Here is a 25,288-nt window from a genome sequence, read left to right on the forward strand (position 1 = left end):
TCAAACTAATTTGAACATTATAATTTATTTTAATTACATCTTTGGTAAGTACAATGGCTTAGGGTTGGCATGGACCCAACAAATTGGTTCTTTGGTACCTACAATTTTTGGTGTTGGCTTACAATTTTGTCATAATTTCTAAATTGAGTATTACTGCTAAAAATGCAGGATAAGGTTAAAAAATATTTTTACAAGAATTAGTCATTAAATATTGTGTTACTTGTAGTCATTAAATATTAAATTTTGTGTGGTTTGTACTTTAAACATTTGTCACTGATTAATTATTTTATAATCCATTTCAGCATGTTTTGATGTATATATAATTATCGGAACAAATCGGATATAAAACTAAGACATTTTAGGTGAAATACCGCGTTTTCAAATCAGTAGATATTAGTAATCACCTTACAATCTAAAAAAGGAAATATTACTTATGTCATCTGCCCAGATGCCCTTAAAAAAGTTGACAGTATGCAGAATTACGGCCCAATTCGAACTTTCAGATACGTACAATATTAGATCCAGATACGATATAGATCGGAAGTAATTCAAACAAAAACGTCACTTTTGGCAATGACATATCCAATCCATATCGTATCTACATAGATCTAATATTTGACGTAAAGTTCGAATCGACCCGTTAAGAGTTACACATTGTGATGTGTAACTACAACACAATCACAATATATATTTTTTAGTTTGTATTAATATATACCTATTAGTTTATTTTTTCTGGAACATGTCATGTAATTTAGACTCCATAATAAAGTAATACTCGTATCACAAAAATTTACAATGATTTATTAAATTTATATATTATAATCAGGATTTTAGATATATAGGTACAACGAGGAATGCCGAATCACTAACTGAAAGAATCAATGGGTATTACAGAAGATACTATTCAAAATATATATCAATTTATGCTTGTGTTGCAACCTTTAGAATTTTGTTGAAAATTTTGAAAACGTGAACTGCCTATTACGTCTACGTGTTTTGTGGATTTGTAGCATATGTTAACGGCACCATTCATGGGACATTTAAGAGGAAATTTATAGTATTTTGATATTCCTCCTACACCTGTAAAATGTCTAGTTCATAGTTTCCTGCTACCAAAAGGTTGTCTGGAAGAGATCGCTTCTTAGCGATAAGACCGCCTGTTGTTACCTAACTTTTACGTGTTTTTTTCATTTCCTGTCTATTTTTAACTGTATGGTGCACAATAAAGAATATTTACTTACTTACTAACGCTATACGGAAAATGAAAGATACGGCAATTGGTTTCAATATTATTGACAAATTAAAACTATATGTTTCTTCTAGTCATGGGCAGTATGGCGCACTAAAAAAATCATTTAAAACAATTGAAATTGCATTAACGTTTAATGCTTTAAACAGATACATATGAGCCTATCGAACAAAACAGTAAATTTTACTGTTCCGAAAAGACATTAAATTTTACTGTTTTGAGTGGCTGAAATGTAGTGACTGTTCGTTTATTTTCATTATTAACTTAGAAATGTTCAAACAGTTAAGGTTACTCTTTTGTATTTTACTGTTTTTCAAACATTTGTTGATATTGTATAAAGTAGTTAATCCTAATGAAAATCACTTTTAACGTATACCCGATAGAACTTTTTTTTCAGTGCGCCATTAATATTAAAACTAACAAAAATCAACGATAAACTAAGAGAAATTCCTAGCTGAGCAACTTTTCAAATCTCGAATTTTCGGAAACTGTTTCTGTCGCGCTGCGGTGGGCGAGAGTACGTGCGTGCGATAAGGACAACTGCAGCTCGGACTAAAATTCCCACGAAATAAACTCGAAAATCGAGGTTTTGCTTTCGATTGTTTCCTCCTCCACAACGCAACTAATCATTATAAAATTTTGTAAACTGCAAGAGAAAGAAATAATCTATGCCACTATGTCTTGATTTTTTGGATATTTGTTGTCATATTTGTATACTGCGCCTTTTTTGCAGCCAGTTAGTTTGAGCCGTTTTTGAGATTAACGAAACGCTGTAAGTTTCTTCAAAATAAAATCTTATACCTTTAAACGAGCAATTCTTGTATATATATTTATATATATTTCTGTGATCTCGGAAACGGCTCTAACGATTTCGCTGAAATTTAGTATATGGGGGTTTTAGGGGGTATACAATCTATCTAGATTATTCTTATGTTTGGGAAAACGCGTGTTTTCGAGTTTTCATGCGTTTGTCTTTCGACGCAGAATATGGTCGCTAATTTCGTGTTGCCGGCCACTGTCCGTCTGGTCCAGCGGGTTAAGACGCGGACTGCTAAACGAGTGTTACGGGTTCGAATCTCGCCCGGTGACTAACTTTTTTTTTTATATGTTTAAGTTTATATACAATTTTTTAATTTTTATTGTTTTAGACAAGTTTAATTTACTAAAAAAATGTAGTTAAGATTATCACCTATAGACCACCATATTACAATAAATAGTTATAACCGAGCAAAGCTCGGTCGCCCAGGTACTAATCCAAAAACGCAAAACATAGCGGCACAGATATTGATGATATTGATCTTATTTGAAAAATTATTGCTCTAGGTTTAAAATCCAGGGATGAAACAGTCGCGAGAGTTTGTATGGAAATATTGCAACTAGGAATTCCCCTCAAGCAACTCCATGGCTCTTGTTTATGGTAAAAGGTTTCGAGCGTTTAAAAACTGATGATAATTACTAATTTTACAGGATATTTTCTATACCACCCCATTACTGGTTCCACGTTAATTATAGAGGTGTTTACATAAAGGTTTGCTATAAAAGTCTGGCATAAGTTAAAGTTATGCTATTTCATCTAAATATAAACAAAATACACAACTATATCGACTTTCTGATATTGCAATATTTCGTCGACTCTCAATTATTAAGGAGACTGATATCCTCAACGACCTTAAATTTAATACGAGTACGTCAACATTATCATAGATGATCGACGCCAGCTTTTTTAAATCAGTTTTAGAACAGATTTTTTTTATTGTTATTGTATTAAATTTATTTAATTCCTATTTTTTTCGATGCGTTTAAGCCTATATGGGCCCAAAAACTAACATTCCACAACACAGTCGCTTTAAGTACTTGTATAATTTGCGAATATCAAAACACTTCATGATAATGTTAACGTAAATTAGGCCCGCATGAAGTTACAACAAATATGGCCTTCAGAGATATGGCAGTACATATTTGCGCTTCAAAAATATTCATTCGAGTGGCAGTGGCTTGTTTGCAAACAAGTCAGTAATTTTATCAAAACCATGTTTACTTGGGTACAAATAAATAAACAAATAAAAATAAAAAATAATCTTAAAAACGTTGGAATTTTTAAAACTCTTAAGGGTCCCCAGCAAGCTCGGTTCTCCATACAAACCTAGTTACGCTTTCATTTTAAAACGACTACGTAGATTTCTCTGAAACTTTGTACTTACAATTAGTTAAGGTATATCTTGATATACCTAACAAATAGCCCTAGGGCTGTTAGTTTAGATAGCGAATTTAAGATTTTCATACAAAACTTGTTTTAGTCTTCATCGTTTGTTTTATATGGTGAAGTAATAATTTCAGCCCTAGCCTTATGTTATTGTATGTGCAAGTTTCATTACAATCCAACATGTTACGTAGTTTTAAAATGAGAACGAGACTCCGTTTGTATGGGAAGGTGAAATTCGGCCGAGCTTGCCGGGGTCTCTCAAGAATAAAGTTTAATTGGTTATGTAGACAATATAGTTATTTTAAATATATCCATCAGGTATTACAATAATTAATTAATATAACCATTAAATGTCACGCGTACGTCATTGTTTAGTGTAATTTAACAAATAAATCAAAATATTACCAAATAAAATATTTCAAGCTGGCAAACTAACCTTGTTTAGGTATCATGAGTAAAAATATAGTCTTTGGAAAAACGTCTTAGGAGGTAAATACAAGTATACTCGTACAACTTTATAAGTATCGTATAAATGTCACTCCTTAACACTTTATAATAATATACTCACTTCCAATTTTAGTTACAATTTCAGTTACCTGAGGAAGTTGCCTAGTCGTACTTAAGTTTTAAAGTTAATTCCTATATCCTATATTTGGAATGGTTTGAGTTCACTTTGATTTATAATATAAATGCAACAGAATGCAATGCATCAGAATAACTTTTTACGTTCGCTATTCTCACTCAACATATAATACAACAAAAACGGGCTTACAGTTAAAAGTCTGTCCGCGCTGGATGTGCGTAGACGTGCACGTGAACATGCGCTTGTAATAAACAGGCCGCGTAGCCAACGTGCATATCGTTCACGCTCCGTGGCGAACGAAACGCAACTGTCACAGTCGCACTAATATGAAAGAGTGATAGAGAGAGATAGCTACGATACGCTACGGAGCGTGAACGATTGTAACGTTGGTTACGCGGCCTGATCCTTAAGAGACGGCACACCGCTTACGTGAGGTGTGCGTGCACGACTCCAACATTTTACTGTAGGTACGCTCACTGACCATAAATGTTGACTATTTATATTTGTCAAACACGTTACGACTAACATCCGTTAGCTGCGGTGGATACTAAAGGAACCCGATTTTACAATATTTTAACATTCAATTTTTAATCTTTTAACCGCTATTATGTGACTACAAGTGGGTACGACAAAAATATTAAATGAGTGTCTGTATTTTTGTGTACTCCATAATTGACTAACAAGGAGTACCAAGGGTTTGTTTTGTAAAAATATTTGTTTCTTTTGCATAATCATTGGTCATACGTCACATTTTGCTTTAGTTATGAAATGGAAAAAACAGTATTTTGCCTACATTTAGTGTCATTCATTGAAACAAATCTAGTGGCCCATTAGAGTGACCATGTACCTATATGTTAATAAAAATAGGGATGATAAGAGAAAAAAGAAAATACACATTATTTATAATTCATTAGACTATGCCTATTTTGGCATATCAGAATCTTAGTAATTTAGAGGAAAACGTAGTTCCATGAGTACCTAATGCATGTAATAGTAAGAACGTTAATCTTAAATGTGACCACGGCTGGCAAAACGTCCCACTTTGTCACTTGCTATAAGCATATTTCGATTTGTACCTTTATACGAATTACGAATATCCTGCCAAGGAAGAAAAAAAATAGGACGTTTTGGCGGTCGCAGACACAAATATTAAATTGAATCACGTATAGCGATCAAAAGATAAAAATCTAAATCAACAAATTTAGGCCAATATCAATGAATTCTACAAAACCTATCTTTATTTCGTTAAACAGCACCGTCTTCGATTCAATAACCATCGTTTCGAATTACAATGTCTTTGACATCCCGCTTAAATACAATAATATCACACATTGATATTGTACACTTTGTACGTAACTATTATCGTTAATGCTACAATTTAATTAATGTTATAATTTTAGTAAAAAAAAAATATCAACAATATTACAACAATCACCATTTTATAGATAAACGGTAAAAGTTTAATTAGAAAAAATGTTACTTTAACCACAACAATGAGGACTTGAGTCTCATGCGTCTAAATAAAAAGTGGAATCATACGGATACAAAAATAAAATTTTTGCTCTGCTCTAAAACTCAATGCAATGTAAACTCCTTATTACAAAGCTCGATAAAGTAGAATACTCTAAAACGTAGAAGTCGGACGTAGAAGTCGGCTGAGCCAAAGATAACTTTAATACTGAAAAATACATTGTTTTCCAAAACGTAATAGAGTGTTCGCACCTTATAATTTTGTATAGGATGTTTACTGTACACTGTACTATTTCATTTTATAAATAGGTATAGACTGCTTAGCCTTTCAATGCCTTCTCCAAAATTACAATATTTTATTGCTCTTTAATATTATTGTATCCTTGCTCCTTTATTGCTAAGCGTCTATAATATACATACGTTGATTATTTAAAAGCTAAATTTAACACAATTAAAATCCGGACAAGTTAAATACGAAACAATTGCGACTCATTCGCAGCTTGCCTGTACATTATAATGTCATGTAATAAATTACGGGTTACAAAGAGATTGCACATTAACTTACAGTTTAGGACTACTTTATGTATACTTTGAATATCAATCATTATGTCATCAATAACTTACTCATACCAATGAAAGTCTCATTTCTACGTGTCAACAATCACTCCACCTCCACTAGCACAATCACGGACGGCTCGCAATTAAAACGATTTTTGTAAAAAAATCCACTTCACACTCACTTGTAAGGTACTCGCTCATTATATAGTCTGACAAGAGTATTTAGAGTGAAGTTCTTTGAGAAATACTATTATTCATCGGTTTGAGGGAGATACAGTGAGTTCTCCCGTCGACGACTAGTCACGGTGGCTGCTTCTCCACGACGCCATCTCCCGGTGACCGTCACGCCCTTCGGCGGCACATGAGCAGGTTCTTGTAGGCTTGCCGATACTCACTGGACATTACTACATAAATAATGGGGTTGATGCACGTCGTCAAATAGATAAGAATATACCCAGCAATGTTTGCCAGCGGATACGAAGTGAACTCGCGAAATATCTTCGTCAGCGTTATCGGGAGATAGCAGACCCAGAATGAGAGCATAATTGCCATAATCATTTTTAATAGTTTCCTGTCTTTTGGCGTAAGACGCGGTGCACGGACGGGTCCTGGTGCTCGTTTTAAAGCTGCGGCCGCTTGGCGCAGTCTTTTAGTAGTCTCGCTTCCGCTTGGCGTCCGCTTAGCGTCTAGTGCACTTTCTTCGTCGTGCCCGTCTAAGGTATCTACGCCTGAGGATGAGGATCGCTCAGGGCCTGGAGTCGGTGGACAATGTAAGACTGGGGGAGCAAGAAGATTTCTGCGCGGAGGCGGCGCGTGGTTAGTTCCATTTTCAGGGCCCGGCGACCTTTCTACCGCAGTGGACGCCGAGCCCATAGCCGAGTCTTCTCTTCCGGGTCGAGTCCGGCTCCGCGCCGGTGCTCTTGATTTTCTTGCTGCTTCTCGAACTATACAGAATATCCTCGCATAACAAATAACTATAGCGAGACAAGGAAGCATGAACGCACCGACAAAGAGGAACTCTTTTGGAGATCTTTTGTTGTCATCCGGAAGTATGGAACAGGAGCCAATGCTGAGATCGAGGCCGAAACGCCCCCATTTTTCGAACCACGTCGCTATGAGCGCTCCAAATGCGAACGCCCAAGTACTGGCCACCATGACTGCCAAATACTGTCTTTTATACAGCCTGGAGACAAAACAAATGGTTGCATTATAATCAAAATGTATTGTTACATTTACTCTATAAATATCATGCTAAGTAATATCTCCCAATATATGAATTCGATTTTATTTATAAAAATACAAACAATTCGCATGGAAATATCCAAGTATACCTCCGAGTACAGCAAGAGATTTGTTTTCCTTGCATTTGTTCATATAACTTTACGACGCGTCGTTCACAGAAATATTTCCATAATTATATAGGAAGTATTCCCATTCAGGAACAGTGCATTGCAAAAACTTTTAAAGCGCTCTTAGTAAGTATTATTTACAATATGTTTCAGGAAAAAAATATCGACTTACTTGGGATAGAGCCGCGGATGTGATATCATGACATATCTGTTGATGGTAATAGCCAACACGGTGAACAGCGACACCGCGACCAGCGCGTATCTGGCCAACGGGAACATGCGGCAGAGTGTCCTGCCGTGCGCCCAGGAGCGCTGCCAAAACGTCGACGCGGCTAGAGGTAAGTTGAAACAGCAGAAGAGGAGGTCGGAGCAAGAAAGGTTCATTATAAACACCGCGGTTGCGTTCCGGACCTGGAAGAAGGAAGCAAAGTTAATGCTTGTTGCAATTATGCTTAGATAATATTGGAAGTAGCATGTTTTTATAACTGTATATGTACAAATTCTTATTACGACAACTGTATGAGCGACTAAGCCCTCTGATGGCCCAGGCCGGAATCGAACCAGCATCTTCAGCTAACACGGCTAACATCTTGACCACTAGACCACTCGACTACGGCGGTACCCGTCGCAAATTACTGCTCGCCCTTTAGGGTTCGTCAAGGGCACGAAGCCCTTTAAAGATGTATATACTCGAGAATTTAGGCCGCCGTGGATGGTCTAGTGGTCAAGACGTTAGCTGGTTAGCTGAAGACGCCGGTTCGATTCCAGTCTTAGTGGCCTTAGTCACGCTTTCGTTACTATATGACATATTTTTAAGTTAATAATTTATGTATGGTAGGGCGCCTAAGGTAGGTGAGGCAAATAAGGCCCGGCGGTTAACAAGTCCCAGTATTCAAAAATAGCAGTCGCACTAGTACATCACGCACACATCACGCACACATAGAAATAGCAGATATAACGAGCCGGCAGCAACGCTTGACTTCGCACACGCCGCTATTTTGTCCATAGCATTCATACAGTTAGAAAAGAAGATTGCGGCTGGGGTTGATGTTTTTATCGAGTATCTTGATTTATTCGGTGTTTTAATATGTATAATTTACTAACTGTATGAGATAGGGAAAATTTAATTATTTTATGATAATTTGGAGATTTTTTGATCTAATCAAATTAGCGTGTATTTGTTTATTTTTCGTAATATATATGCAATATGATTGTAATATATATGTCATATAATGTAATATATGTAATATAATTTATAATATATTGTTTTTTTTTTTGTATAATTTTAAAGTTAAAACCGATTATAACATGTATTACTCTCGAAACGATTTATTTTACTGGGCCTTAATACCTATAATAATTTATATTTTGTAATCTACTTTACGGTCCCACAAACTTTACTTAAAAGTTGTGTTATTATTGCTCTGAAGTACGACATTATAATTTTAAAAAAAAAAATAGGATCATTGGCGGATTAGATGTTACTGCAACAAACTAGCTTGCTTGTAAATATGGTATTTTTTTCGAGTCACCGAGATCCTTAAGCTGCATTAAAATTTAAAAATATAATCATGATTTGATATTGATTTTGTGTAAGGTACTCGCAGTGCAACTTCATTGCGCCATAGAAATAAGGATATTTTTATTAAATTCGAATATCGTTCCGGCACTGCACACAAGCAACGCCGATATTCAAACGTAAGCAGTCCGCTAGAGCTGGAGCCAGCTGCTGTGGCTGTGGCGATTCCATTTAAACATGAAATTACCTAACCTATTTACTATACGAAGTGTCTTTTATTTAGGGAGGACATTTCTGGGAACGGCGGGTAATTAAAAATAGTGAGATATATAGTACTTCTAATTGCACAAAAAAATATTGAGTCTCTTTAACATGGACATAAAGAGGCTTGCATGTGCCTAAGTGACTATAAGATTCGGAAGCTATCCACATGTGGTCACAATAATTTTGTTATTATCTTGTATATGGTACCTGCTTTCAAACCCCAGGTGGTTTCAAGTTCACCAAAATTACAATCAGGAGTAATACTCATTTTGATTGATATTATCCAATAGGGGTAATTATGAACTAAGGAAACGAGGGCGTTCCGAATTACCCCTTGGATTCTCAATGATTCCTACTACATACTGATTGACATACCAATTTTTTTTTACTTTGAAAATGTTATGTATCCCGTGAGGTAAAAAAAGATTCTTGAAAAGTGATACTAAATTGGTAATCTTCAGTGTTTTCATTTCTCCCGCGGACTGTTTCCAATAATCCCATACAGTTTCTGGTAAAAAGGAACGGCAAAGCTTTTGTTTTCGCCTAAGTTTAGTAGGATAACATTAACTTAAAATTATTATTTTGTTAAAATTAGATAGACAGATAACCAAACTGACGGTTCGCATAAAAACTAATTCTGCTTATGACATTTCTATATAATTTTAGAGCGTTTGAAATTAAGTGCTCCCAATTCCCCCATTCTCCCTTACAATGTTCTTAAGGCGGCAGACATATGGTGCTAATTTCCCGCACTAGCGCGGGAATGACAACTTCCCGTGCCTATGTCGAAAGTTTAAAGGGCCATATGTACTTTAAAACGTTGGTCGATACATGTGCGAATAGGTGATTCCTATTTTTCGCACTTGTATCTTAAATAACTGTAGCAGACCGACATAGTTAACCTTCTGTTAACTTTTCTTTCCCTTCTAGATACCTAATGAAGTGATCATTGAACGAAATTTTATTGAGTCGAACCGCATTATAAAAATGTATACTTTTTCTAAGTACAGTCGAGTTCATAACTGTGTATACATTTCTTCGCCTTAATCTATTACAATACTCACACTGCCAAAATGTTAAAAATTGCCAAAATATTTTTTCATAAAATATTGAAATAACGTGATTTTCTCATATTATAACAGATATTATCTAGAATGCCTACTTATAGCATATATGGCTACAATTTTATAAGGTAAAGTAAACTACGCAAGTTGACAAGGAAGGAAAACAATACCAACCATTGTTTTTCTGTATTTTTACACGATTCAAGGAAGCGTCACTCGGTCCGACCAAATGAGTACACATTAAATATTAAATCATTAAGAAAGATAACATCAGTGTTTTGACGGCATAGAATAAAATGTTATGAATAAAAGCGTCACATTCATTTCCATAACGAACTTTTAGTTGTAAAATTTTAAATTCATTTATGTGGCTGTTTTCTTTCTGTATTGTTTTCTTTTATTGAGTTGTGCAAAAAATAGTATTTGTATTCTTTTATTTATATTTGTTTATCCACTTAGAGATCATGTAATGGATGAAATTTATTGTTGTTTTAATAAATTAAATAAAAAAAAATAAAAAAAATATTTGGGAACAATCTTACACAAATCGACCTAGCCATAAACTCAGCAATGCTTGTACTTAGGGTGCTAGGCGACGATATACATACGTATATAGATAAAATATTTATAGTACATAGAAAATACCCATAACTCAGGAACAAATATCTGTTTTCATCACACAAATAAATGCCCTTACCAGGATTCGAACCTGGGACCATAGCCTTCATAAGCAGGGTCTCACGGAACGCACATATAGATAATGTTGCAAGACATTTTTACATTGTGAAATATGTCGTTAATATTATAATCAAATTAAAAAGCATGGAGAACAACCGGACTAAAGTATCTACGAAAATAAACGTCATCGACATCGTCCTTTCTAAGTCAGTTCAAACGTAATCATGTCACCCATGTCAAAAAAACTAATTGACAAATGCTTTAGCGGAATCGGCTTACTATTTTTGATACTACTATGGGGGACATGGCACAAACATACCTTCATACACACATACAGATTCGGAGTTCTTTAGGACCTGTTTACTCATTTATTAGTGTTAAGTACTGTTTCATTTTTTTATCTTATTTTTAGTAGCGAATGTATGAACTTGCACTTAACACTTATCAATGTGTAAACAAACCCTAAACGTGTATAAGGGTATGTTTGTGCCGTTTATCCCGCAGTGTGAAAAATAATAAGCCAATTCCGCTAAAGCCAGCAACTAGCTGCATCGCAATAGCAACACGACCAGCTACCAGAATCCGCTTCCGTCGTGAAGCTCGTCATATACTCGTAACTACGAACTTTATTTGCTAAGCTAATTTGGAATAAGGCGTTTTTCATACGGGGCAAGGCGGGCAACCCAAAAGTTACTAGCATGTAGTCAACTGCGACCTGCGACCAGATCTAACTCGATGGCGGGTTTATTTAAATGAATACAGAAAAGATTTACTTTACATTAGTGATTTCATATTATGAATGTGACGTTCCACGGGTAAACCTTCAACCAACTCACAAGCGGTATTGAACCTTTAAGTCTAAGGAGAGACTTTGCCTCCTTGTGTGTGTTGTACTTGTACAATAGGCTGTGCTCTGAAGGATTGTTTGACATGATGCCAACGGCCGCTTTCTATCACCGCACCGCTCGCCGTCGGCAGGGTGTGCATCCTCACACCCTAGAATCGTAATGGTCGCGTACTGTGCGGTTTAAGAGGAATTTCCTCTCGCGGACGCTTCGGCTGTGGAATAAGCTTCCTGCCGAAGTTTTCCCGAGGGGCTACAGTATGGGGTTCTTCAAAAAAGGAGTGTACACGTTTTTAAAGAACGCACATGTAATATCTCTGGTGTTGCAGGCGTCCATAGGCTACGGTGACTGCTTACCATCGGGCCGTATGCTTGTTTGCCACCGACATGGTATTAAAAAAAACCTTTACCTTTGCCTTTTGGCGGTTGGCGTGTTCGCGTCGTCGTCGTCACGACGACGTCCAATAGTATTGGAGCGTCGGTAATCTTATACCTTTAAACGAGTATAGCTTAAGCGCTAACCGACATAAGGTGCCTATACCCGTGAAGCTTCACAAATATTGACCAATTGAATTATTATAGTTACCTCTCTCATTTAAGTATACCAATATGGGTTTTCCGGTGTGATTTTGGCTATTTAATTCAGCGGTTACCTACTATGAAATAATTAATAGGCGACTCATGTCACTCACGCTAAACCTGCTTGGAGGCTTATAGTGATTGTTATAACAGGATATAAACTAGATCTGGATTTGTTTTTGATGTGATCTGTCAGCTGTTAAGTGACATTTCTGATTGGAATTTTGTTTTTTATAAATTACTTTTGGCATCGAAGTAAATTGTAAAGTTGAAAAGTCTCCTGTTTATGACATATGAATTGGTGTTGAATTTCGGTATAAAAGTATATCCTACAAATGAATTCCGGTTGTAAACTATAGCTGCAGTAACGCTGGTGCAATCTATAAGGGCTGATTTAGACGGCACGCGAACTTGCATGAACTTGCTTGATCATTGTCAAGAGGGTGCTGTTATTCTCATGTACTTTATAGGGTGATAGTTCAGTTAAGTATGAACATTTTAGTTCCAATGAAATTCCGCAATATATTACTGGTCAGGCTTTAGTGAAATTGCGGGCTATTGAGGTATTTGGTTGTACCAATTCGGCCGACCGAACAAATACCGCAAGGTAATTAAACTCGCATGGGAGTTCTCGCGCCCTTAAAGTGACGATCAGATGTCAATGCAGCTCCATTACTATTACGGCATCGTTGCCTCCGCTATATCCGTCAATTTTTTTTTTACGTTCGCCGCCGCATTACTGCCTCGATCATGATGTTCATTCCGACACTCATTATATCAAGGAAATCGTCAGATACAGCAGCGGTAACAACGACGCAACAGTAATGCAGCACCTTAAGATTATTATTGTATGAGAACAAGATGTATAAAATTAGCCTTGTTTCGCGATAAAATCTCGAATCGTTTTTGTTATTGTTGCTGCCAGCTTCAATGCCACCAAGAACAATGACCACGTATTATCTACGATGTGATAAACAGACACTAAATTATGTATTTTATATTAGTATGTTGTTTTTATCTTTACTGTGTCGAGGTGATGACACTGATGACCAAATCTAGGGAGTATTTGTTTAAATACCGTAAAACTACCTGAGTATAGTACAATACCACAAATATGGTTCACAAGTTATTGAACGTAATTAAGTATGAATATGAATACCGATGTTTTTTTGTTTGTTTGGGGATTTCCTGACCATTTATGAAAATAGTTTGCTTTAGAACTGTGTCATTGAAATAACAGTTAACGTAAACAAAGATGTTCAAATTAGTTTTGGAACATAAGTAGTTTAGGGATTTTGGACTTGGAGGTTTTCCAGTAGCAGAGGTTGAGTTAATGATTGAGTTGATATACCTATACTTGAAATATACCTAGGTATTGTGTATTGATCTCTACGGAAATGATTTATTTTGTTTTAGACAATTATTGAATTATAATAGCAACATTGGATCTATATTAATATTTTTAACAAAATTTACTATTGATCTAACGATCGGTACATATGATGTTCAACTTAATATTTAAGATATTACTCGTATTATATCATTCAGTGATGTTTATTATCATAGGTATATTTAACCTCTTAGATCAATTAACATCACACCACATGACTGGGATCTGCTACTTTATTCTATAATACTTAAAGTTTAAAACCTCGTAACTCCTCCGGTATGCGATTTTAGCTGACGATATTGAATGTTATTGATAAATCGATAACCTTTTATTTAACTAGTGTCAGTTCCGCTCGTATGTTGATGTCATGTTCATGTGAACTATCATTTAAACAAATACATATATGCAGAGATATTATCTGATATTCATTAAAAAGATTTGATGAGGACTTAAAATTAAACCCTTTCTTCATTTACTATTACTACAGCTCTTAATTATTATTTTAATTATTCTCTAACTTTTAGCGAAATACAACTTTGTCCATCCCAATTAATTATTCAAGTATTGACACTAAAAAGTTACAACTTACGCATCAAAGTTTCTTACCTTTTTACACCGCGCTAAGGCGATGATAGTGATGAGGTTCCCCGGGATCCCCACCAGCATGAAGAGGACGCAGCACACCGACGCGAACCTCAACAAGGCCTCCGGGTAGTCCTTGAATAGCTCCATCTTCGCCAGAGCCTCGTCGGAGTAGTCATCCAACTTAAACTGAGTTAAATTGTCGTCCTTATTGTCGTACGCACTCGGTGACAAATCACCCATTTTAACTTCCAATAAGCACACATCAATCACATGTCATTTCCGCACCGCTTTGACGCCACAAATGAACGGTGTTCATCACCCATTTCTATTTCCTCATAATTTGTTTAATGAGCTTGCTTAGGTAGCGCGGGGGTCACCCACGGATGATAACTGTCCGAGAACTGAGGCCGGGGCTGCAGTGTGCTGTGATAAGGCATTTTGTCGGCGATCCGGGTCGCAGCTGGTCAGGAAGCGCTCGTATCAGTGCGCTCGCATTGTTCTCGCTGGCCCGATCTGTTGACAATTAAAACACAATCAGTTCCAACGTATTACTAAAACAATATAAATCACGTCAGGTCAAAATAGCTAAACGTAAACACTTCTATTGGTAGTTATTTGTGAACAATGCATTACCTAACTACGTGAGGGCCTTGTTTGTCTTGCTTAATGAGCTTAGCTGGTGATTATAATAGGTGACTAGAAAAATTTAAATAGTAAACAAATTACTGTAAAATTATATTTACCGAGTATAATTTCTATTACGTGCAGTCAGCATTAATAATTAAATAAATATGGAAGTATTTTTGTACTCCTTATGTATGAGTATAACCTATCTTCCTATCTATGTATAGTTATATAATATTGGTGACTGATTACAGTCACGTTTATACCAATGTTCGAATGAACATTATCGTCAAAGGGAATGTGTCACGTAGACCTCCGTAAATGATAGATTGAAAGGAAAAGATGGGTCGATCTGCGGCAGATAATCGTCGGGCATTATTGATTGACCGGCGATTTCATGCCTGTCTGGTCCCGCGCTTCTCATTTGTGGTTCACCAAATCGGGGTACCCTTTTATTCTGCTGAGTGTAGTCAAACTATTACTCAATACCGTGTCTGAAGTGGACGCTTGGATGAAACTGTTATTTTGTTACGAGAATTTAACGTTGATAAAAAGTAATATGTAGATATGTAGGTAGGTAAGTTTATTTGTATATATCTAGGTACTAAGGATTCTTATTAATTTTGCTGATGACTAAAAGTAATTAAAAGTTGTATTCTCTCTCGTTCCCAGTCTACATGGCCGATAACCGTTATAATAATTTTCTTTTTACATACTTTATATGTACAAATGGTAAGTTACTTGCAATTTGTGTTGTTAAGTTTAATCGGAGCTATATATGTATTTTACGCGGCGTGACCAATTCGGTTGAGTACTAGATAAAGAAATGAAGGTGCCAAGTAAATGAAATATAAATTCATTGTGATGCACGCGCTGCGGGCTGCGGTGCATCGTCGACAAAATTTAAAACTCAACTGTTAAGTTTGCTCGTATAAATTATATTAAAAAGCCACCGAAACGCCCAAAAGTTAATAGAATTCACGCTCTAGTTTACCGCAACCGAAAGCCACAGGAGTAAGGTAGGTAATTAAATTTACGGTAACTATTAAATTACGGCAACCGAAGGGTTAATCCCCAATTTTATTATGTGACGCCTGCTGCTGTTAATATACACTGAATTCCAAAAATGCGGCTTTTATCGTGCGACCACAAACATTGATGTAATGGCTTTCGCAGGTTTTTAACTTAATAATAAATTTTCATGTTAATTTATCTTCGCATCCTGTACATTTTTGTAATGTGTAAGAGTTTCGCGTTTTCTAATGTTCAAACAAAACAAATGTAAATAGTGTGAAAATTTCCTAAAATTATACAAAACGTGTGTATATAAATTGTACATAATTGATCTATAAACCAAGAATTCATTTCTAACACGCGCGAGACGAGATGCGAGGCCCAAATGGAATCGTCTTTAAACATTTTGTTTTGGGTCTTATGGGAAAACTCAGTATATAAGAAGCACGGAAATAATAAATGCCATCATATTTGCTAGTCTGTTTTGTATCTAACTTACTGCTTTTTTTCCATTGAGATCGTTAAAACAAAAACTACAAACTACCTATTTACGCAAACGAAAATAGGAATACAGTGTCGTGTCAATATTATACCTACTATCCATACAATTATTACGATAAGATCGACAAGTATATCCGTTATTATGATTTTTTAGCGGCGACACAATACGACTGTCGTGATATTATATGAGTCATGGCATGTAATGCGTTTGCTTTGATAGTCAGCCGACATGTATGTGCATTGTGCAAGTAAATATGTTAGAAGCCGCGTTTGACCTTAATAATAAGAATGACTTTACATGCAGTGAATCTTACTAGATCACGTGAGATATAGGTGTATTCGGGTAATTCCCAAACGTAAAAACCGTCGGATAATCCCGAAAAGGGACTCTTAACATGATGTAAATTTGGGTGATTTTCATCTGATTTCGTATAGGTATCGAATAATTTAAAGTAAACAACCCGACCTTATCTGAATACACCTCAGTACCTACAGTGAGAAAGAAATTCTTATTGGTTTAATTTAAGGATCCGAAAGAATAATTTGTTAGAGCCAAACCCTTTTCTGGGAAGTAAACAAATGCGTAGTGAAACCTTCTATGAAACAAAATTCCACGTAACAGGGGCGAGCAGTATTTTCATTATACCATAAACCCCAATCTAAAAGAGTTTGCTAATAACATCACTCGTAACTGGCCATTATAGACCTTATAACATTGCACTAAGGCTTACGTACTGTCAGCTAATAAAGGTACATTCAAGCTATCTAGAACCCATCAATCCTGACGTCAGAATTTACCCGCTTTTTGTTACAAAGGATTGGAACATTTTTAATAGGTTAGCTACCTATTAAAAGTCTATTTTTGTGACGAAAAAACCTTTTTTCCGCCCTGTGGATAATACCTAAGTAAAGCTCGTATAATGGTTCCATGATGGTACTTTAAATTATGTCTAACTTCTATCGGCTTTCATCAAGGAAACATTTTGATTTTGACCGAATGGTGTCATTGTTTAAGTGTCTCAATAAGTCACTTAATACTATACCCAATTGAATGTGAATAAGCTTAGAAATAAATTAAAACTGGAAAAATTCACTGTCTTCGGACTTGAACCCACGACCACTGGATTACTACTATCACTAGTACAGTGCTCTGCAATCTAAGCTACCAAGACCGTACCCAATAAAGTGAATATTTCCACCATATATGAGCTATAGGAAGGCTTTAGCGACATCTACCGTAATAGTCTTACACTTCTTAAACTGCTACCAGGGTACCAAGTCATATTGGAAATTCACCAGTAACGACATGTTATCTCATACTAAATTAATTTTGTATCCAGTAGAAACGTCTGCGAACGATGATATTAAGCTTAGAAATAAATTTAAAGTGGAAATGTGATGTAAAGCCCTTATGTGTCAACCGAAATACGTACGTCATATATTAAAGAAAAACTGACAAAGCCCTTCAATGGCGGAGGCCGGTTTCGAACTGACGTCTTCATCTATTGCGGTTAACGCCATGAACTCCTAGGCCACCCCGTCACTCCAAGTTACATATTGTGTCATTAAATTCTCTCAACCACATGTTATGGTTTCTAAAAAGCCGTAACAAAAGTGTTTCAAAGTGCTCCAAAATACGGAAATAAACGTTACTACACTGAGAAAAAGACCATTTATGTATAATAATTGAAATTGCATTAATGTTTAATGCTTTCAACAGTTCCATATAAGCCTATCGAACAAAACAGTACATTTAACTGTTCCGAAAAGACTGCAAATTTTACTGTTTTGAGTAGCTAGTGACTGTTAGTTTATTTTTATCGTTTTTTCAATGCTTAGAAATGTTCAATAACTGTTTGAACATTCCCACGTTACTGTATTTTACTGTTTTCCAAACATTTGTTGATATTTTTTTATACCACGACACTGATATTTTATAAAGCAGGTAATCTTAATGAGCTTGCTTTAATGTGTGCTCGATAGATCATATTTTTTTCAGTGTTGGATACATACCTAAAAGCGTTAGGTATTATACAATTTAACTTGACACGATGTAACCCTTAGCAGCGAGCCCTGTCCCACAAGGTCAGCGACATTGATCGATGCGGTGACCGGGCCCACACATCTCATCCAAATCATCGCCTACGCAACCTTTTAACCCGAATTCAGCGTCAATTTTTCCTCAGGTAAAAAGTTTGTGAAAAGATTTCTGAGTGCGGTTTAATTAAGGGTCCGATGTAAGGTGCATTAGGATCTCAACATTTTTTTGCATGAATGGAGATGTTCGGAGGTATTCTGCTAAGATTGCAAAGCTATTTAGCACTAGCATCTACCCGCGACTTCGTCTGCGTTCGATGACAATTGATAATAACTATCCTGTTTTCTTCTTCAGGCCTCAAAGTATCTGCAATACAAATTTCATCTAAATCGGTGCAGCGGTTTAAGCGTGAAGAAGTAAAAAACCGGACAAGTGCGAGTCGGACTCGCCCATCGAGAGTTCCGTATTTTTTTGTATTTGTTGTTATAGCGGCAAAAGAAATACATCATCTGTGAAAATGTCAACTGTCTAACTATCGCGGTTCATGAGATACAGCCTGGTGACAGACGGAAGGACAGCGGAGTCTTAGTAATGGACGTTTTACCCTTTGAGTACGGAACCCTAAAAAGAGACAACTATTTTCGTATTCATAATATTAGTAGGGCTAATATGAGTGGGGATTTCTTCACTACTACATTTCAGTTAAATTGGAAAAACTAAAAATATTATGTGAAATATAATAGTTAATACATCTCTTCTTCTTTTTTTTAAACAAACGAAAAATGACACACAAAGAATAAAACGAAAATTGTCAATATTTTACAAATATAGTTGTGAAAATTAAGAGCTAGTGCTAATGTAAGTACTAGTTATGTTACGCTCAAATCAGTAGTTAGCTTACTTTTACGCCCTTTACGAAAACCAGGTTAACTTGAACCCGATAGGTACTGTTCATTTATTATGGCTATGTTTGAAGACCCGAACAGATTATTTTCAAAGAAATAATAAGCCATTTCTACAAGTAACTTGAATTCTAAGCTACAACAATGCTATTGTTACATAAAAAGTTTAAAATTCCCAAGAATTGTATCCATTACACAACTAGGGCAAGAAAGTAAAATAATGTAACAATGATTATATTTATCCGCCCTTTCTAATTAAGAACGAAAAGGACCGGGCAGGGGTGTGAATTGGAGCCTGAATGCTATCGTTTTGTTTCTCCGCGTATTACGAGTGTCCAGCGACCCAAATTCTGGTTTTTGGGTCGAGAGTGTTAATGAAATATCGCTTGGCATTCGGCTGCTTACTTTATTAGGCTGTAAAAGATGAGTTCGCTTGTTTGTTGACGTCACGAGTGTAATATCGCTTATGGAAGCATTAGCACAATGTGATAAGCGGACCTGCCGGCCTAGCCAAGGTGATAATCGCTATCGCTTCGACAACGAATCGCTTTGTGCCTCTCTATCACTCTTCCATATTAGTGCGACAGTGACAGTTGCGTTTCGATCGCTACGGAGCGATTTGCACGTTGGCTACGCGGCCTGGAGCGGTAGCTATTCCACTTTTTGGCTCATTATTCAACATTTCTTATTGAGTTGATGACATAAATAAATAGGACATTTTTTTTATTTATTTTTTAAGAATCGGGACAAGAAATAAAAATATTTATTGACAATAACAATATACATAATGGATATATACAGATGATTACTATAACTAGCTTATATCTAAAATAGGCCCTTGAGGCATTGTACCAAGGATGCTGGCGGCATTTCCTCGTTGTATCGCAATACTGATACGTTGTGCAAGGAAGCCGCCAGCTCTTCGGTCACCAGTTACTTCAACCAGACGTTTCGCGATTTCTCCAAAAAACTTGTGCGCGCTGGGACCCCATGGACCTAGAGTTTCAACGCCAAATGGTACAAAATGGTACTCTCTACCGAGGCTCTTATATTTATAGGACATTAGGACATTATTACACAAATTCACTAAGTTCCACAGTAACCTCAATAAGGCTTGTGTTATGAGTACTTAGTCAACATCAACAAGATACATAATGTATAAATTCATAGAAAACACCCATGACTCAGGACCAACTATCCGTGCTCATCATACAAATAAATGCCCTTACCAGGATTTGAACCCAGGAAAATGAGGTCATACACATTATATATGTAGTACCTACCTATGCTCAATTCAACTCGTTCGCGTCTTTCCTGTAGACATTGCAAAAGTTAAGGGAATATAAAGCTAATTTTCACGCTGCACCTTTACAGGAGGGATACAGTTTTTCAGTACTTTAGACTCTAATAAAAATGTCTTATGTATTGAGTGGTTATCTTGTATTGTCCTCAGAAGTGACCTTTTACTAAAAGCTGTTTGACCCAATAATACTGTTAAAAAGTATCGATATTAAATATTCCTTTTAACATCCACGTCTCGCGAATTTATAATTCTCTTTGATTTTTAGTATGTTATTGACACATTAAAAAACTAGGTTTATAGTTTCTCCTTTTTTTACAAATTTTGCAAATCATTTTTTTTTAAAGCGAAACCTATAATGTATTATGTTGAAGCGATCGGTATCATAATCAAAGAGATTTGTTAATAGAAAACGTTCTCCCAAAATGGAATTTTATATAAAAAGTACAGTTATTTCGCAAAGTTATTTTTCCCTTTTAAGTATTCCTTTACAAGTCACATACATTTTTACATAGTAACTATTAAAGTGCGGATACACAGAGCATGGTAAAATGACGTAATGTATGCTAATAGATACGGTCTCATTCTTTAAGTGAAATATTCAACAAGTACCTGTTACCATAAGCAGCGATATGGTAATGCATAAGTAAAACCACTGTTTCTAAATGGCAAGGAAGTATGATATTGGGTAGAAACTGCTTCACGATCACGTTTTATACTGTTTCCCACACCAAGTAACTTACAGGCCAATGGAAACATACACTGATAACAGACTGACATTTTACTGATGTCATTCTAATATCGTGCACTTCATAACTAAACTAAAGTTTTCCTTAAGAAGTCTTCACTAAGATTTACGTTCACGATTTTTATCATAATTTTGGACCCATATTTCAAAGGTTAGAGAGAGGGGGCCCCATTTTTTTATAGGGGACCAAATTGTTTGTGTTGGGGAGCTACAATACAATACAAATACTCTTGATCGCACTCCTCAATAAAAGAAAAGAAAACATAACACACAGGCAGAGGTAAACAACGCCCCCTCTAAAAAAATGTTTTTGTAGTTTTATTTTATAACTTTGTCGCCGTAAAGCTGATTTATATATCCAAATGCCAAATTTCAGGTTTCCACTGTTTCTAGCACTACCGACCATGGAGCAAAACTGCAGCCGGAAAGACAGGCAGACAGACATGGCAAAACTATAAGGGTTGTTGTGTAACTAGTTGACTACGGAATCCTAAAACTGATCCCACGGATATTAACTATAATTACTTATTGAGCTTCATAAGTTCTTATAAAATTTCGAGGCAAGTAAAAAAAAAAAACATGTAGATGTTTTGTTCCGTTTAAGTTAAAGTTACTAAACAGAAGCGTCACTTGAGTGGCGCAGGAGCGAACTGGACTTAAATGTCTGACCGCCTCTATTTTTTATGTTTTTATTTATACTATTTTTATTATTATGCGTTTGTGACACTGACAGACAGAGGATTGTTTAAGGCTATTTCAGAAGCTTCGAATCCTTAATAGTAAAGTCCAACAAGTAAAAAAATTGACTCTCTCAGAGAAAATTTCAACGTGAAAAATTTTATTTCGCGATTTCGAGGTTGGTCCCAAAGTAAAAATTACTCAGTATGAGCTAAATATTAACGGGTTTGAGTAAATGGTTTTACTTAATTTACATACTGTATAATAAGGTTTCTTAAGTTTGTTCAGTTTTGTAAAGACAGGCTCGGGAATTTTAAGACTTAATTATGTACCGTTATAAATAAAATCGAAATAAATATTGGTTTGTAGATCTTTGCCTAGAAGTCATTATTAAAAAAAAAGCGGCCAAGTGCGAGTCGGACTCGCACATGAAGGGTTCCGTACCATTTATGACGTATTAAAAAAAACTACGAAGTTTGCATGGTAATGTATATCATATATTTTTTTTAGATTTTTCATTCTGTTATTTTAGAAGTTACAGGGGGGGGGGACACACATTTTTTCACTTTGGAAGTGTCTCTCGCGCAAACTATTCAGTTTAGAAAAAAATGATATTAGAAACCTAAATATCATTTTTGAAGACCTATCCATATATACCCCTATCCATAGATACACGTATAGATTTGATGAAAAAAAATTTTTTTTTTTTAATTTTATGTCGTATTAAAAAAAAACTACTTACTAGATCTCGTTCAATCCAATCTTCGGTGGTAGTTTGCATGGCAATGTATATCATATTTTTTTAGATTTTTCATTCTGTTATTTTAGAAGTTAAGGGGGGGGGGGGGGGGCACACATTTTACCACTTTGGAAGTGTCTCTCGCGCACACTATTCAGTTTAGAAAAAAATGATATTAGAAACCTCAATATCATTTTTAAAGACCTATCCATAGATACCCCACACGTATGGGTTTGATGAAAAAAGATTTTTTGGGTTTCAGTTCTAAATATGGGGAGCCCCCAAAATTTATTGTTTTTTTCTATTTTTGTGTAAAAATCCTAATGCGGTTCATAGAATACATTTACTTACCAAGTTTGAACAGTATAGCTCTAATAGTTTCGGAAAAAAGTGGCGGTGACATAATCGGACAGACAGACGAACATGACGAATCTATAAGGGTTCCGTTTTTTGCCATTTGGCTACGGAACCCTAAAAACAACAGTTGTATAATATTCCTAAGAACACTGCTTTTAGGATCCTACTGACAGGGGCGCCGGGGCCCGCCGGGGCCCGCCGGGGCATCGCGTGCCGCGCTTTTCATGAAGTTGATTTCGATCTCACCAGCAGACATTTAATTATTAACACATAACAGAAATACATCATGTATGAAAATTTCAAGCTGTCTAACTATCACGGTTCATGAGATACAGTCTGGTGACAGACGGACAGACAGTGGAGTCTTAATAATAGGGTGCGGTTTTACCCCAAAAAGCAGATAAGGGCAGTATTTCAAAGTTAATTGATTAATAATGATAATTACGAGTATATCAAAAAACTTACCTATTTAATGACACCTTCAGCCAATTTGGTACCTTTTGCCTGAGAATGACAAAATTGATAACGTGATGGAAATCACCGCAGCGACTTTAGACGGAGAGCTAGTCCCGGAAAATTGTTCATGATTTGGAGGAACAGCGAAACTATACATTTATTTCAGTCACAGTATTATCTTCATTGCTGGATACAGGCGTCTGGTAGCTGTTTATCGGCGGACACCAGAGAATGCACACCATTTAAAATATGCATGTTTTAAAGTTTCCAGCTTGGAGAGAGAAATAAGTAAGCTTAAAGTGCTCCATATAGAGATAAAACCATTTATAATACTATGTTTTAAGCAAGCTTTACAAAAACTTAATTTTAACAAGATTTATTCTTATAAAATATTAAGTTTTGAGTGGGTTTCAAACTTATTAACAACACGTATTAAATTGCCATTCCTCCCATATAATTTATTATTATTGAGTAAGAACACTCTAACAAAGCTTACTGATTCCTCTGTGGTTTGGTGTAGTATTAACTATGAATATTTTAATTACAATACAATATTTCCTGACGTTTGTGTTGGGCGAATCAACTGCCATGTGATGTCTAACCATACTAAAATATTCATAATCATTGCTTGCGGTTTTTATTTGTCTGATTATGATTATGATAAAATATATAATCAGTCAACAAAAAAGTTTTGCTGGCCTTTCATTCTGGTCTTCACCGACAAAAAGCATATACATTTTTAGTTGCAAACATATGTAACTTATTAATATTTCTGTGAAGACAACCCCGTAAAAATATTAGATTCTATGGCAAACGCTAACAAAATCTGTCATATTTGTTTACATTAGTTGCATTTTTTATTGAACTCCACTGTAATATGGATAGCATAGCAAACTAAAGCAGTTTTGTTGCTCTCAATATATACAAGCTTTGCACCTGATAAACTCGCTTCTCGAATCAGCACCAAACTGTGATGTGTTTGCGAGTGGATGATTGGACGTATGTGATGAATGCTTGAGGTTCTGCGAGACGATGAACGAACAACCTTCTTCTGTGATATGTTTATTATGTCTACTATGTGTATGAAACTGTCTATTGATTTCACAGTGCTTTGGAATATTGCTATGCTGAAAATGTAATAAATTATAAACATAAAAATAAATATACCATTTTCCGGGGCTAGCTCTCAGCTCTTTTAGAAAGTAAAATAAACAGAGAGGACCCATGACTCGATTCCGCCTCCTTTAAATTCGCGCAACGGAAATTGCTTGACGTACTAAATTTCCTCGGGATTTTTCTCTGCGTTGATAACATGTCTTTGAACATTTAGAAGATCGAAATCCGTTTTGTGCTTACAGTTGTAAAAATAGACTACATGACCGAAAATACTGTAGTATATAGGTTAGATTTGTTTCTGAGTCATGGGTGTTTATATGTATTTAAGTATTTATAATTATAATATATTACATATATCGTTGTCTAGGTACCTACAACACAAGCCTTATTGAGCTTACTGTGGGACTTAGTCAATTTGTGTAATAATGTCCTATAATATTAAAAAAAATATATATATATATATAAATCACTAGCGACCCG

At 35.7% G+C, this 25,288-nt stretch overlaps 1 protein-coding gene across 1 annotated transcript in view; it reads right to left on the reverse strand.

Moving 5' to 3' along the window:
* Positions 1-740: 740 nt before the first annotated feature.
* Positions 741-25,288, reverse strand: part of LOC133525974 (G-protein coupled receptor moody-like) — a 131,222-nt gene continuing 106,674 nt past the window's right edge. Inside the window, exons 3-5 of the mRNA XM_061862427.1 lie at positions 14,357-14,848; positions 7,585-7,823; positions 741-7,246 (exon numbers count right to left, since the gene is read on the reverse strand). Coding sequence (XP_061718411.1) covers positions 6,406-7,246; positions 7,585-7,823; positions 14,357-14,575 — 1,299 coding nt within the window. The 5' untranslated portion in view covers positions 14,576-14,848 and the 3' untranslated portion in view covers positions 741-6,405. The remainder of the gene's footprint in view (positions 7,247-7,584; positions 7,824-14,356; positions 14,849-25,288) is intronic.

Source organism: Cydia pomonella, chromosome 15 (assembly GCF_033807575.1).
Source record: "Cydia pomonella isolate Wapato2018A chromosome 15, ilCydPomo1, whole genome shotgun sequence".
In the NCBI taxonomy this organism is placed as follows: domain Eukaryota; kingdom Metazoa; phylum Arthropoda; class Insecta; order Lepidoptera; family Tortricidae; genus Cydia; species Cydia pomonella.